This window comes from Lepidochelys kempii, chromosome 5, assembly GCF_965140265.1.
Source record: "Lepidochelys kempii isolate rLepKem1 chromosome 5, rLepKem1.hap2, whole genome shotgun sequence".
Lineage (NCBI taxonomy): Eukaryota > Metazoa > Chordata > Testudines > Cheloniidae > Lepidochelys > Lepidochelys kempii.
The window spans coordinates 88,806,272-88,822,750 of record NC_133260.1 but is presented as its reverse complement, the minus strand read 5'-3'; the positions used below and the strand labels follow the sequence as shown (position 1 = coordinate 88,822,750).

At 43.1% G+C, this 16,479-nt stretch overlaps 2 protein-coding genes across 2 annotated transcripts in view; one reads left to right on the top strand and one right to left on the bottom strand.

Annotated features, from left to right (window-relative positions):
• The window catches only part of LRRC2 (leucine rich repeat containing 2), a 284,223-nt gene that overhangs the window by 81,088 nt on the left and 186,656 nt on the right, over positions 1 to 16,479 (top strand). The window lies entirely within an intron of this gene.
• On the bottom strand, positions 13,776 to 15,476 carry LOC140912085 (protein FAM240B-like). Its single transcript, XM_073346236.1, has 2 exons — positions 15,337 to 15,476; positions 13,776 to 13,854 (listed from the first exon to the last, which is right to left on the bottom strand). Exons 1-2 carry the CDS (start codon positions 15,474 to 15,476, stop codon positions 13,776 to 13,778), a joined length of 219 nt encoding a protein of 72 aa, XP_073202337.1.

Sequence of the window (16,479 nt, the reverse complement as noted above, 5' to 3'; positions counted from 1 at the left end):
GATGGTGAGGTGGATGTGCTAAGCTGCACCTTTCACAGTGTCTCTCTCTTTCACTCTCTGGGGCTAGTCAATGCTGTACGCATCACTAGCCCCATTCCACAATATGGGGAGAGAAATTGTACCTGGTCCCTGTGACAGTGTATATTCCCTCCCCACTCTAGCAAACTCTCAATGGGAGTGGCATAATTTAGCCTGTAGCATTAGGAACCTTCTAGTTATTCACCGTTGGGTTCTACTTTACTAATTGCCTTTTAAAGTAAAAAGAAAAGGAGTACTTGTGGCACCTTAGAAGCTCATGCTCAAATAAATTGGTTAGTCTCTAAGGTGCCACAAGTACTCCTTTTCTTTTTGCGAATACAGACTAACACGGCTGTTCCTCTGAAACCTTTTAAAGTAAGTGAGTCAATGAATCATAGTCACTTTATAAAGCAATTAAAAAAGGATTAGAGTGTTCTAAAGAGGCAGATTATGTCAGAACATTATATTATATTAATTTCCTTATTACTGCACCATCATAAGGAGTAGTACATTTATTAATAGATTAAAAGTTGTAGTTTCCTCTTTAATTAAAATTAGTTTATAAAGGTGAACTGTAAAACTTTTGGGAGGAAGAAAAGGAGGAAGGAAAAGAAGAAATGAAGGCATTATTTAAATTCATTAACTCTTACATCTATTGCTTATGTCACCGAGACTTTTTTTTTGTATAAAACTTTACCCACTGAACACAGTTGTTAAAAAGTGAGTTAGTTGATATGATGCTGACCACAACTTTCATGTTCCATATCATGTCAGCTAATTGTAATTAAACCCTAATGGTCTGCGTTGGTTGAAAAATCATGCACAACATCATGTCAGCTAACTTGATTCTTCACAGTCATGTTCAAACAATGTAAAATATTACAGTGTAGGCCCCTCCATCCTAACTGGGGGTATTTTGCATTAGAGAAGTGTACCACAAGTCACTGAAGCAAGTGCCACTTCCTAAGTACTTTCTCCAAAGAGATGCCAGGATGAATGCTCAGCTCTTATTCAGGAAAACAACCTGGATGTATCAGAGGCAGTTGCAGCAAAGCAACAGAAGGAATACGAGCAGCACCTGTGGGGAGCCAGGGACTGATACCAGAATGGTATGCCCCTCCCGGTTATCTCTGGGAAGTCTGCTCCATTCAGTACTTGTGGATGATGTTCAGCAGGTTTTGAGACTGGGCCACAGCCAGACTCAATGGGCTGAGTTTTAGTCACATCTTGGGCTGAGAGGAAGGATATATGTCTGAACGGCAAGTCTGATATTCAGTCATTCCAAAGAACAGATCTGAGCCTGCAAACTCACATGAGGAGTCCTACTGAAGCCAATAGAAACCCTTGTGTGAGTGAGAACTGCTCATGTGACTATGGAGTTGCTAGGCGGTGGCTTGTTCCAACACACATTTCCTTTTTTGCCTCTACCTGTTACAGCTTGCTGTGTCAGGATTGCACGGGGCTGGACTGGACTAAGAAGTAATTTGCTATTGGCTAGTCTGACATGAGTCTTCAAATCAAATCAAACAACATGGAATCTTTGAAAAGAGAGTGACCTGAAACTGACATATGGTTTCACAGAAGTTTTAAGTTATCGTCATTGAATATGGCGCCGTAGGGCTTTGGCAAGCATCATGGCTCATATGACTGGCAAAGAACTATGGAGACCTTCTGGTTTTAGGTCACTGGGACAGTGACTGAAGTGTTGTATCATCTTTGGGTCGGTTTTTTGTGTGTCATTCCTTAGTGGGCAGGTGTCCCCATCGCCAAGCCAGCAGCCCAGATGGCCCAAGGTATTCTTATTGCCAGCCTCAGAATAGAGGCTAAAGACTAAATGGACGTGGAAATGAAGGTACTCTTTTGTGCCTATGGGTTGGTCACTTGGGGTTTAAAAATATCAGAAGTGTGGTATGGAAACTTGGAGGGCTGCTGTCCATGCTCTAACTTTTCTATGGAGAAAGAACTTTATTTTTCAGGCCTGTCAAGTCCATGCCTTCAGAAGTACTAAATTTACCTTTTAAAAAGAGACTGATCAAGATTTTCATAGTGATTCTGGGTGATTAATTTGTAGGGGGCTCAACCTGAGATTCCTTAAAAGGTCCTTTACTTACAGAAAGTACTTGAACCTCAGCGTCCTCTGACTATGAGTACCCTTCTAAAGGTATTTCAAGTTGGCCACCCAAAAATGGAGGCATGCAGAATGACTCGTCACTTCTGAAAATCTTGGCCATTAGTGCAAATAAATATTTAAAAGATGTAGAAGCTGGTTAGCTAGCCTGTGATCATTGTGTGACAACCATTTATTTCTTCCCATACCTCAAAATAGGAAAATGGACTGATTATTCAGTAATGCATCTCCTTGACTAACAGGTATACACTCTGGCTGTGACTAAGGTAAATCAGGTGCTTTTGAGTCAGCTGCACTAACTAGCACTGTTTGAAAATTTCACAGCAAAACTTTTCCAATGGAAGATTGGGTTTTCAATTTCATCCCTCTGACCCACAAGTGTCTCGTTTACTCAAAACTGTTCAATTTTCTTGCCAAAAACTGAAGTTGGGGGCTTGGGGCTTTGATGAGAAGTTGAAATTTTCCACGTAAAAAAAATTATAAATTTTCCAGTTAGCTCTAGGACTAACCAATGTAGCACAGAAGCAACTCCAGTCCCCTCAGTGAGGCTGATGTGTGCTGACTGCTCCCCTCTGTAAGTAAATGTGAGCCTGACCAAATAGAGTAACCTTTAGTCTAGTTTCAGAGTAGCAGCTGTGTTAGTCTGTATTCGCAAAAAGAAAAGGAGTACTTGTGGCACCTTAGAGACTAACAAATTTATTTGAGCATAAGCTTTCGTGAGCTGAGCTGTAGCTCACGAAAGCTTATGAGCTGTAGCTCACGAAAGCTTATGCTCAAATAAATTTGTTAGTCTCTAAGGTGCCACAAGTACTCCTTTTCTTTAGTCTAGTGGTAGCAAATTCAACAGTTCTAAGTAGCTGTGGGAGAACCAATCTGGATAAATAAGAAACTTCACCTCCAGATTTGAGTGCAAAGCCAAATCCTTTGTGAGAGATTCAGGAAATATTTAAACTCTTTTTGTAAATCACTTCTTGGTCTGGCCACACTCTGAGCTTTCTGGTTCCCTGTTGATCCTGACTTGTGATTCTGAATGCTATCCTGGCTGACATTGCGATGGTGGGAGCTGTGTGCTAGCAAAAGTGCTATCTGTAAAATTTTCTAGCGTAGTTCTGGCCCAGATGGACTCAAGTCTGTCTTAACTCATTTGTACTGAGGAGCTGGAGACTTTTATTTACATTCCCTTGAGCTCGAGTTTAATGAAGTTATAAAAAAGGAGATCAAGGTCAGCTTAATTATAAGAATAATTTGTGGTGTCCCATAACCTATTTGTAAAGGACGATGGTTTAGTTGGCTGCATAAAACAGCCTCTGCCCAGTGATAACGGCTTCCTGATTTAATCCATTTAACATGAAAATAATTGGAGTGAGTGAACTGGCTTGGAAAAAGATAATAAACAATGAACATTTTCATTCAGTTCTCCAAACAGATGCCTACATTGAGTCTTCTTTACAGATTCAGTTTCGATCAATGTGTGTAAGTCCCCATATATCTTCTAAATGTATAAATCATGGAGGGTTTATTTAGCTGCTTTGCACAGAGCTGTTCCAAGGGGTATGGGGAATTTTGAACCCCAATACAACAAATAATAATGGCAAGAGTACATTCCTTTAACCTTGATTTAGGAACGACATATTTTTCACACAGCTGCAGTAAAAACTTCTGTTTTGTCACAGAGGTCGTGGAAGTCACAGATTCTGTGACTTTCTGTGACCTCTGTGACTTTTGGAGCAGCCAGGGTGGCTGACCCCAGCTGCTCAGGTGGCCCCAGGGACAGCCACGCAGGCTGCTGATGGAGCAGCTCTGCAGCCAGCCTCTCGGGCAGCCCCCAGCAGCAGTCCTTGGTCCCGCAGCCCCAGGCAGCTGGTGCCCCCCGCCCTGGGCCAGCACCCCTTCCCCATCCACAGTCCTCTCCACCCCCACCCCCAAGATTTAGTCACAGAGCATCTCTTCCTCTTCTGCCGCCAAGAGTTGTGGGAAGGTGGAAGGGTTCACGGGGCATCCTGTGTCCTGTCCCAATGCCCTGTGATGCATTGCTTCGCATCCCAGCAATCCCTGTGCTTCCATCCGCATTTGCTGCCATCTTTCAACAGTTTGTGTACTGCGCACCCTGCTGCTTCAGTCTGCAGGAATGGATCCCAATATGCTGCTCACTCTGACCAACGTGTCACAAGTGGCAATGGAGTTATTCCTTAAACTACAAAGGCCAGAGGAGTGTGGCACTGATCTCATCATGCGTAGCAGCTACGACATGAGATTGCTTGTGGCATTCACGGAGGTGCTGACCACAGAGGAATGCTGCTTTTGGGCTCAGGAAACAAGCACTGAGTGGTGGGATCACGTCGTGATGCATGTCTGGGATGATGAGCACTGGCTGCAGAACTTTCAGATGAGGAAAGCCACATTCATGGGACTGTGTGATGAGCTCGCCCCAGCCCTGCTGTGCAAGGACACGAGAATGAGAGCTGCCCTGCCGTTGGAGAAGCATTTGGCGATTGCACTGTGGAAGCTGGCTACAAGACTGCTACCGATTGGTTGCTAAACAGTTCGGAGTGGGAAAGTTGTTGGACTCGTGTTGACGGAAGTGTACAGAGCCATTAATCGCATCCTGCTCCAAAAGACCGTGACTCTGGGCAACATGCACGACATTGTGGATGGCTTTGCACAAATGGGCTTCCCTAACTACGGAGGGATGATAGATGGCACGCATATTCAAATTCTGGCACCAGACCACCTAGCCTCTGAGTACATTAATCAGAAGGGGTATTTCTCAATGGTTCTCCAGGCACTTGTAGATCACTGTGCGTGTTTCACAGACATTAATGCAGGCTGATCCGGAAAGGTGTATGACGCACACATCTTTTGGAACACTGGCCTGTTCAGGAAGCTGCAAGCAGGGACTTTCTTCCGGGACCAGAAGATCACCATAGGGCAGGGGTGGGTAAACTTTTTGGCCCGAAGGTCACATTGGGGTTGCAAAACTGTATGGAGGGTCAGATAGGGAAGGCTGTGCCTCCCCAAACAGCCTAGCCCTGCTCCCTATCCGACCCCTCCCACTTCCCACCCCTGACTGCCCCCCTCAGAAATCCCCACCCATCCAACCCCCCTGCTCCTTGTCCCCTGACCACCCTCTCCCGGGATCCCCCACCCCTATCCACACACCCCCTGCTCCCTGTCACCTGCCTGTCCTGACCCCTATCCACACCCCCGCCCCCTGATAGGCCCACCGGGACTCCCACGCCTTTCCAACTCTCCCTGTTCCCCATCCCCTGATTGCTCCCCCAGAACCTCTGCCCCACCCAACCACCCCCTGACAAGCCCCCTGGGACTCCCCCACCTATTCAACTTCTCCCGGTCCCCTGACTGCCCCCCAGGAACCCCCAGCCCCCTTACCATGCTGCTCAAAGCAGCATGTCTGGCAGCTGTGCCACCCGGCCGGAGCCAGACATGCTGCCGCACTGCCCTGCAGAAGTGCGCAGCCCCGTCGCCCGGAGCGCTGCCTGTGTGGCGGCATGGCTGGGGGGGAGGGGAGACAGCGGGGGAGGGGCTAGATTTGTTTGAACCCAAGACTCGGGTTGTGATCCTGTGTGAACTGAAATTAAGAAAAAGCCTTGTACCGCTGATCTCTGAAATCTGAAACTGCAAAGTTTCATAGAGTGAAACCTAAGAGTGGGGCAAAACCCTGTGTAATAAGAGTCCTGCAAGTCATGGAAAATATCAGGGGATGGGGAGAGAATCCTTAGTTCACAAGCAGCCAAGCTGTCTGCACACCTAGGTCACAGGCTGCAATGCAGGCCATTGAGAAGAATAGCCGATGCTCACTGTTACACCGCATATAGGGCTTTTGTGCTACTGAATCTTAGTATTCCCATACATCTGTAGTTTCCAGCAAAGATGAAGTGGGGGAAAGGAGTTTCAGTAGGCCTCTGGCTGGCTGAGTTTCTTTTGAAATGATTACTCGAATGCTGTTGGGATTTCATTGTATTATTGATGATCCATTAAGGTGCCTGGAGCATTGGCTCAACGGCTTCATTTTAAATCTAAATAAGTATTGCGTGGCCCCATGGTCGAACACATTGCATGCCTGTCCACATAGCTCCTTCTGGTGGTGGAAACTCAGGCTATCAACTGAGATCTCATTTGTAATCGTATAGCATGGTGCATGGCCCCACAGCACAGAATCTCCACTGCTATTGACTTTCTGCACAGCTGAGCCTTGGCTTTGAAGTTAATTTGGGGCATTCTGTGGGCATGTAGGCTGCCCCAGGATTTGACTTTCAATGCATACATTGCATATTAATAACCTGCAAACAGTATAAGGATTATACAAGCTGCTTTCTGTTTGTTTTTCTTTGTGAATAGACTACTTGATAATTTCCCACCTCTTCCTTTTAAAAACACCATCTAAAACAGTGGACGCCACTTATATGTTTTGAAAAAACAGTGTTTAATTTAAGTAAATCAAATCAAATAAAGAGCATATTCTTTCTCCTGTTGTGTGCTGATCCATTCCTTCTAATTACAATAATCTTAAATGACATGACACATCACTTGGACATGAAATGAACTATGAGATAGTGTAGGATTAGAGAGACATCAAAGCCCTGATTGATTTTCAACATTATGCAAAGCCTCTCATTTTCCTTTTGACTCAGCGCGCCATGCAGATTATAGATTGTGTTCAGTAATCATAGCAGAGCTGTTCTTCCCTGGCGGTGGCTAAGTCTGTATCAGCATTCCCCTTATAAACCCCTAGTTTCAAAGGGCTTTATAGCTTGTCCATAAAAATTTGTTCTGTGATGGAATTTGGTATTAAGGTCTCATCCCAGGATAAGAAGAATTTTTCTTTAAACATTTGATTACTGTTTGCCATTTCTGAGATGCTGTCTGAGTTTTAAAATGGTAGAACTCAGTTCCTTAAAGTGCTCCCCACTCCTACAATTCAAAAAACAGCTTTATTTTCCAAAGTGAAAGTTGACAGGTCATTATTAGACTGTTCTGTGGATTTGTGCCTTTCATTTCCTAGGCAGTGAGGGGTTGGGAGGGTCAGAGAAGCAATGCACTCAACTCACAGAGTGAACTTCACCTAACAGTGACTCCTGCCACCAAGGTTACCCCACTCAGCTCTCTTGGACAGAAGAATGATGGGATAAAGCAAAGCCCTGTTTTCAAGCAGGAGGGAGAAGGGGATTAAAGTACGCTTCTCAGGAAGGTGTAGGCATTCTTTAGGCAGGCTGCAGACAAGGCCATGCACATTGTTTCCACAAGTAAGTCAGCAAATGGTTAGAAGAGATTGGGTTTGTAAGGAAAATCCTGGGGGTAAACTGGAGGGATTGCAGTAATAAACAGTGGTGGAAAGGGTGGTTATGTTTACTCATAAACAAAAAGCAAACTCTATGATAATGACATTTACTTTATATTGAGAAACAGCAAGTCAAGAGAGAACAAAAGTAACATTTGTGTGAGAGCCAACTGTGTGTGTCATCTCTGTGGCAGACAGCACAGAACATTGCTGCTCAAAATGGCTGCCAAGGAGCTGCAGACAGCAAACTTCTAGACATTTAGAAGTGCTGTACACAGACAACAAGTCATAACATTCGTAAGCTACACAGAGTACAGCTGTCTGCCCTGAGACTTTCCCTTTAGGTGCAATGGGCCTAATTTTGAGCCTACTGAAGTCAATTGGAATCTTTCCATAGACTTGAATGGGCTTCAGATCTGGCCTCATGTGAAGTTGCTGCATCAGTCCAGAAGAATCTTTGGGATTGTCCCAAGTGCTGTTTGCAGGATGTGAGAAGGTTTGATTAAAATAAGGGCTGTTCCATGCTCACTGGGGTGTTGTGTAGCTCTCAGCTGTGGTCTTGCACAGATTATAAAAAGCCCCAAAAGAAATGGTACTTAACTTAGGGTGCACAATTATACATTTAGGAGCTCAAATTGGCAGGTAGGCAGCTAAAACAGATGCTTGAGGGGTGATTGGAGTACTCTGGTGCAACGTGGTTGCCCAAATTTGAAAATTGGTTCCACAGACTGAAGGTTTTATCCTGCAGACCAAGTTCTGTAAAATGGGGCCCTTAATGTGTATGTGCAACAGGTGGACCAACACAAGAGTGGTGATGCCTTTCAGAGACCACAGGTGTAATAAGTAGGGATGAATGGGCCAGTTCAAAATAACACTTGTCCTGAATCTTAGTCCTTCAAATGAACCACATCTAAGCCCTGTTAGTTTCAGATACTACCCCTCCTTCCAAAATCTTTGACTGCCCTTCTAAAAATTATCTATCCTGCTTCTTTAAATTCAGTCATCTGGCCTGGGTCTAGTGAGTCTTCTTGTTCTTTACCCCTCTGCCCACATAGTTTTGCTTCTCAGGAATCCCCTTCTCAATCCATTCCTGATGATATGTTCACTAGATCCCACAGTCTCTGATGGTTCTGGGCCCTGGATGGTTTTATTTTTCAAATATCAAGCTTCAGGTCTACTCTGGATTATGAGAGAGTGGTGGTGGTTGTATGAACGGAGGCAATGTGATCCAATGATTCGGACATTGGATTGGGGCTTGGTACTTGGACTGGATAACATAGCTGTACCACTGACCTTGGGCAAGTCACTTCAGTTCTTTTGCCTCTGTTTTTCCCTCCTGCTTTTTCTGTCTTGCCTATTTAGATTGTAATCTGTACGAAGCAGGGATTGTCTCTTACTAAATGTATGGATAGTGACTAGGACAAAGAGGGTCCTGATCTTGGTTGAGGCCTCTGTGTGCCACTGTAATACAAATAACTCCAATACTTTAACACAGTATAGAATATCTAGTAAGAGTCATGATGATGCGTGACCTGCTTATCTTTGAACTGGGATGGAGCTCAGTCTGTCTGTCTTTTCTTTAGGTAGTGCTGCCACTATTAAAAGAAAAAACCCAAACACTGAGGGCCCTCTGCAGCAGCTGGACATACAGTTCATTAAGGGTATGTCTACACTGGCAAGTTTCTGCACCACAAGTTATACCACTTTCATTAAACCGCTGGAATTAAACCGCTGTTGCGTGTCCACACTGTGCTCCTTGTGATGCTGGAGCGCATCCACATTAGCAGCTCTTGCAACAGCAAAGACAGCAGTGCATTGTGGTAGCTATCCCACTGTGCAACTGGCCTCAGGGTGCTTTGGGAAGGGTTTGCAATGCCTCATGGGGCAGACACAGCGTCACATGATGCAGGTTTCCCAGTCCCATTGTTCCGTTTGAAAAGCAGCTGGCAATGAAGTGGAGGGGGCAGAAAGAGTGTGTGACCGGGAGCGTGTGTGTGTTTGGAGCAGGGGAGAGAGACAGTGTGTTTGGGGGGGCAGAGAGTGTGTCAGCATGCTGTCTTGTAAGTTCACACAGTGGCAGGAAGCAGCCAGTTGTAAGGCAGGGGGAGGGGAAAACCCTTCCTGGGCTCTCTGCACCGCACACACCTGCCTCTGTGTTCAACAGCAGGAGCATTCCACATTAATGGTTTGCTTTGTGTCCCAGAGCAGATCAGCACAGTGCGCAAAGGTTGTCAGAAATGGTGCTTTGAAAGAGGAGGGGCGCATGTCTCTAGGGCAGCCGAGTTCGAAACAATGAGCAGAGCGGTCACTTGAGGCATTATGGGACAGCTCCGGAGGCCAATTACAGCCCAGAAAGCAATCAAGTGTTTTCAATGGCAATAGAGCGCTGGAGCCTCTGCGCAAATAGCCTTGCGACTCTCGTCGAGGTGGGTTTTTCTGCAGCGCTGCAACTGAGGCGTTTCTGCGCACAAAGTGGCTTGGCAGCGTGTACATGTCTGCAGTTTGAGCGCAAAAAGCTGCTTTACTGCGCAGAAACTTGCCAGTGTAGACAAGCCCTAAGGAAACTGCGCTGGGTCAGGTTTGTGAAAGTTCACCCAGTCCCATTCGGACTCGCTGACAAAATTGACACTACTGTATTAGCAAGAAAGAACTCTGCTCTGATTTCAGTAGGTCATTCAGGTTCAAAGCATTGCATAAACGAGCACAAAGACAATTCCTAGTTTGTGGAAAACAATGGACTCAGGAACAATGTTAAGGAACTGTTTTTAAACTCTCCCTTAAACACAGTTTTACAGTTGTCAGACCTTATCCACACAACAGAAGGGCCATTAATACAGGTAAAATGGAGTATGTGTCATTCCCATGGTAGCATTGAATATACTTCTCATAAATAAAGCCTGAGAGGGATTGGATTGTTTTAGATGATGGTAAAACTATGCTACTTCCAATTTTGTCTGTGTTATAAGCTTTTAAAACGTTGTTCTGAATCGTGCATATGTAATAAAACAGGCATAATACATCTTCTAGGAACACGGTATCCAGGTTAGGAAGAAGAATGGTAAAATAATGAAAGCTAGAAAGGATAAACAAACGTATTATATTTTAATCACAAAAAATAATTAAAATGGATTGGCATAGTTGAAATATCCCATTTTTATATTCATTTGGTTTGAAAAAATCAAATGAAATGAAGTGGTCCTCTGAAGAAGTGTTTTTTAAAAATTCCTAGATCTCACTGTATTGGTTGCACATCCCACACTGCTAAAAGCTCTGCCTTTACTAAGAGCGACTGATAAATAATCCAGAGGGACCTTTGGCTCATTCTGTTAAGCAATAATGATTCTACAGTGCCCACATAGTTTTATCAATAACTAAACCACAACCTTTTCTGTCCTATAGTCTCTAGAGGTAAGGAACATTTTTCAGTGTTTTGGCTTGTCTTAAAGTTTACTCTTCACTTCCTTTTGACTGTTATAATGACCTTCAAGGAGAATTAAAGACTTATACTCCCATCTTTTCAATTGACCCCAAACATTTTCATCTCACATTCTGCTCCTGCTTCTGATTAAGTTTGTTTCTTGACATGAATTTCAGTTTTATCGTATTTTAGTTTTTGCTGATTGATCTTAAATCGTATGTATTGCTGTGGGAATGTACTGTTTTGTTACTAGTAATTTATAAAGCTACTAGTCAGATTGCCCTGGAAAAAGAGATTGAGTTTGTAATCAAAATGGGTTGCTACCACCTGGATAAATAAAGATCACAACATGACCCAAAGTCCTAAATCTAACACTGTGAAACCTGAGCCCAAAATAATTCATTTAAACACTCAAGGTAAATTGCAAAGCTAAACTGAACACTGGGCTAAACCCAGAAATATGTTCTTAGAGCTCCCAGAATCCAGGCTGGGGAGGATCCATTCAGCACAAAGATAAGTTTCAGTTTACTATTTTAAAAATATATATTATTCACTTCTCTTCAAATCTATTGGCACATCCTAATTTGCTCAAGACATCCCACTATGCATCATTCTGTGATATCACTGAAATAAAGTTCAGTGACATCAGGAGCCTGTAGTATCTTGGGGAAATGCTTTGGAAAGCAGGCACTCTGTTCTCTTTCTTAGTCTTTCCCCCTAGTGGATTCTGACAGGTTTGCTCCCCATGATTCATTTAATTGGAAGAGAATATGTATGGAAAGTAGTCAATCCATCTGAATCCTGTAGTAAAATTTTCACTCCTAGATTTTCAGGTACAGTAAGTCTGAGTCTCTCTTGTACTGCACGTTTTAGCAGCTGCACTGATGCAGCTGTGCTGCTGTAAGCTCTCTAATGAAGCTGCTCTAAGCCAGGGGAAGGCAACCTATGGCACGCTTGCCAAAGGCGGCACGCGAGCTGATTTTCAGTGGCACTCACGCTGCCCGGGTCCTGGCCACTGGTCCGGGGGGGCTCTGCATTTTAATTTAATTTTAAATGAAGCTTCTTAAACATGTTAAAAACCTTATTTACTTTACATACAACAATAGTTCAGTTATATATTATAGACTTATAGAAGGAGACCTTCTAAAAACGTTAAAATGTATTACTGGCACGTGAAACCTTAAATTAGAGTGAATAAATGAAGACTTCTAAAAGGTTGCCGACCTCTGCTCTAAGCCGATGGGAGAGAGCTCTCCCATCAGCTTAATTTCTCCAGCCCCATGAGTGGTGGTAGCCATGTTGCTGGGAGATGCTCCTCCACTGACATAGCACTGTCCACACTGGCACTTAAATCGGCATAAATTATGTTGCTCAGGGAAGTGGCTAATTCACACTCCTGAATGACATAATTTATGTCGACTTAAGCTGTAGTGCAGCCATAACCTTTGGCCCTTGGGTTTTTGATTTCTGCTACACCAATGTAAAATCTAGTGCAACCCTGAGAGCAGAATTTGGTCTTGGCTTTAGGAGGTGCTGAGCACAGGCAAGTCAGGAGAAAATTGAGCTGCACAGCCTGGGATTTTCAAAGGAGCTAACTCCTACTAAAACTTAATGGGAGCTGTGTGCCTAACTCCCTTGAGGCTTGTCTACATGGGGACATTTACAGGTATAATTATATGGTTATAGTTATAGTGTTATAACTCCCTATGTAGATGTGAAATAAGAGTGCCTTTTCAGTTTAGCTTATGTCATTTTGAAAGCAGTGTAAGAAAACCATATTGAAGAAATGGAGCATAGCATATTTTAGGCAGTTTCAGCCCACAGGGAAATTCTTTTCAAAAGTTGCGATGACTTGATTTCTGAGCATGTGGTCCGAGGTAGTTTTTTATATTTGAACTGCTTTTTTCAGGCTCCAGATCAGCCTGTCATTTCCATGTGGACAACTCCTATTGGATGCCATATTTGTTTTTTGCCCTCAGGTCACTCCAAAGTTGCATATTTGAAATGTGATGTAGAAAGGAAAATATAACATTTTAAATGTGCTTTATGATAACAATTTACCTAAGCTATTTACAAACCAGAATCTCGCTTTTACTGATTTCTCCTCTGCGCCCCCCTCCCCCTTGGCAATACAAATTTTGTCTACCCTGGAACAATATGGAGACTGGAGAAGTAGTCAAATGATGTCATCGCAAGAGACTGACAGCTGAGCAATTGAGGCAAAGGGATTTTTTGTGTGTTTTGTAAGAACCCATTTTGCCATGCATTACTCCTGTGGCAGTCACTCTAAAAAAGAAGCAACTGGATAGCATTATTCCACTGAAACATTTCCATTTTAGTAAAGGCTATTGCACATTTGTGGTAGGGGTTAGACGGATACACTTTGAAACAATCTGTCTTATAAGGAGGAGGAATTGGACCTGCTCCCAAAGTGTATTAGTAATAAATGAATATATTTTAAGTGTATTTGTTCTCTGTGTATATTTGTGGTTTCATAGTAGTCAAAAACCCAAAAATGTATTAAACAATTTCAAAGGAAAACCATGACATTAAATTGCTGTATAATATCAGTATGTATAGAAACCTAAGGCGTATTTAGTAAAATATACAGGAGACTATTTCAATGAGCATTTAGTTAAAATGATACTAAATTCCTTTTCCAGGCAGTTGTCTGCATCAGGGAACCACAATTTAGGATCCATACACATTTATTCTCTCCTCACTGAATGAGGGGTTCACATAGAGAATAGGTCTCATCAGCAGTAGTCAAGGTTTCACATATGAACTCCCTACATGATGATGGTGCTGTAAAATAAATCTCATCAAAGCTTGTAAATAAAAATAAATTGGGTACACTACGGTTTTCTTCTGCAAAACATTTTTCCTTCTTTTCCCAAATGTGTAAGAAGCCTTCAACTAGCCGGCTCTTCATTTTGAGTCTTCATCATCTGTATCCTTTTTTCCAGCCTCTCCTTCCATTCAGTTCTGAGTCTAAGACAGGAAACATAAACACTGGTATCACCAAAAAGACTCCAGTCTTGCATATCTCTGGGCTTTGAGAGATACCACCAAACTCATCTTTCTAACATTTTCCACCACTGCTACCATTGGTGCTGCTCCACCAGCAGTAGGGAGATCTACCAAACCCTGCTCGTCTGGAGTGTCTTCGAGCATAATGCCCCTGGGATGACATGAGGAAACCTAACCTGAGCTTTGGGGCTCAGTCATCTCTAGTTTTCATCTCTCCTGGCTTGACAAAGCTACTTTGTGAGGTCATCCCTTAATTCTCAAGATTGGCTGCTGCCACCTCCTGGACAACCTCTTACAGTACTTTCTTGGTTTCCTCTGGCACTACTAGATTGAAAGCAAAGGAGAGACTGTGTACAGTTAAATCTACAAGATTCTTGCCAGGAGCAAGACTTCTTACTTGTTGACCAGATAGGTTAGGCGAGAGGTGGGAGTTCATTTCTAGTGCAGTAATACCTAGAGGCCCCAAAAAGGATCAAGGCACTGTACTAGGCACTGCACAGATTCATAGTAAGAGTTCCTGGCCCAAAGAGCGAATAGACAAGACAGACAAAAGATGGGAGAAATTTTACAGGTGGGGAGCCGAGGATGGAGAAATTAAGGGACTTGCCTGAGGTTACAGTGTAAATCTAAGGCAGACCCAGGAACTGAACTAGCTCAGCTCTCACACGTCCTAAGCCAGGGCACTAACTGCAACACCATCCATCCTTCCTTCCTCTTCTGTTGGATTTTAAACTTTTTTCAAAAAAAGAAAAGGAAAAGGGTGGGTGAATTTTGAACGCTTCCTTTATTTGGGACCAGCTTGTGTGAAAAGGTGTATCTTCACTAGGGGAAAAAAAAGAAAAGGCATGTTCTTACTTCGGGGTAACCAACACAAGGTAAGATCCTCTGAAGACAAGGCAGTTTATAGTTTTCACAGGTTAGCAGGCTGAGGTAAAGACTAGAGGGGAGCTTAGGGTGTGCGTTGGCCTGCTGACACATGTTGAAACTACAGCTGCCTTGTTTTAATTAGGGATTGACCGTGTGTTAGTTACATTAGCTACTCTGAGTTAAGAACACACATTTTTTCCTAGCGAACACAAGGCTAGAAAGGCTAAATGATCTAAGGCCAGATTCTCTACTGTGGTTGAGCTGAGGCTCCACACAGCACCAGACTGTGAGGGAGAAAGGTAGCATTAGTGGCTTGAGCAGGGCGCAAGAATAAACTACCCTCTCTCGTCTTTATGAGATGGCCATTGAGGTCATGGTTGAGGCACACAGCGGGAGGGGCAGCGCATGAAGCTTTGTTGTTGTGTATTATACAGAGAACCCATATTTTCTGGGTTGTCCTTCTGGCATCTATGGCATGCACTAAATGTATTTATTTATTATTTTTTTAAAGGATTACAATACCAACCCACAGAAGCAAGCACCCCTTCCCCCCCCCACCCCGCCACCGCAACATACTTTGGCAGAGCACTTCTCTGTTGACGTTCTTTTTCAATTTGCAGATGCTTAGTTTGTTTTTCAATTGTCTTTTCCCAGAAATCTGTTAGTTCCTCAGTTTCACATCCAAACACTTCAAAGCGCACATATTGACTATTCATTTTCTGTAAAGGAGAAAACCCAAATGACCAGTTACCAGTCCTCTTCTATTTTGCTGTCTGGAATATGGTGCTACTGCAGCATGCTTTAGATCTTTACATTGAATTCACATGCAGTCTTTTTACCATGGAAGCAAAAGAAGAACTTAATGGGAATGAATCATGCTTCTGCTCTGTCATTCAGAAAGCTGGCACTTGAGGTATATGCTGTACTACAGTAATTATGATTCCTAATTGTTCATCTTAAAGTGCCTTTGGTAAAATATCTTTCACCTCCATATAATTGTGGTTGTGACCTTTTAGCACACAATTCGGGATAAAGTTACTGCACTCACTTTAGCATAATGATGAAAACTTTTTGTGTGTGCAGTGCTCATAAGTTAAAGAGATAAATGTAAAAGTAACTGACATTTGTAAGATTTTTCCAAGGTTTCTCTGAAAGTAAATTGCCAACAGGCTAATTACCAGTTCATGTTAACACCTGCATTAATGAGTAAACCCATTTCTGGCAAGTATGTTCTCATAGTATCTACGCTTCCACAAGATGTAGGCAAGCACATCTCTATTTGACTATTTAATTATTTATACAAAGATAATAGAAACGTCCCCCAAAGTTCCACAGGCCAAAGACTTTACAGTGAAATTAATAGCACTCTTAATAGCTTAGTCTTTCCTTTCACTTTATTTCCACTGATTGTAGTTGATATTGATACATTTTGTAGTGTTGTAACAAAGGGTATTAATGACTTGCACATTTGGGTTTAACAGGGTGAAACTCTCCAGAGGAAGAGTTAAGGGTGTCAGGCAGTAACCATACTCAATCGTTAAGGGTATTGTGTGGGTTAAAGCACTTTCAGTGTAGTTATTATTCCTTCCAGAGCTTCCTTTTATATTGCAAAGCAAGTGCACAAAAGGAGGGTTAAGGGTTCACCTTTCTGGCCAGGGATGTTCTTGGTAAGAGTTTTGGGCTAGGGGTGTTTCTGTTCTTGAGGGCTAAGTGTTAACC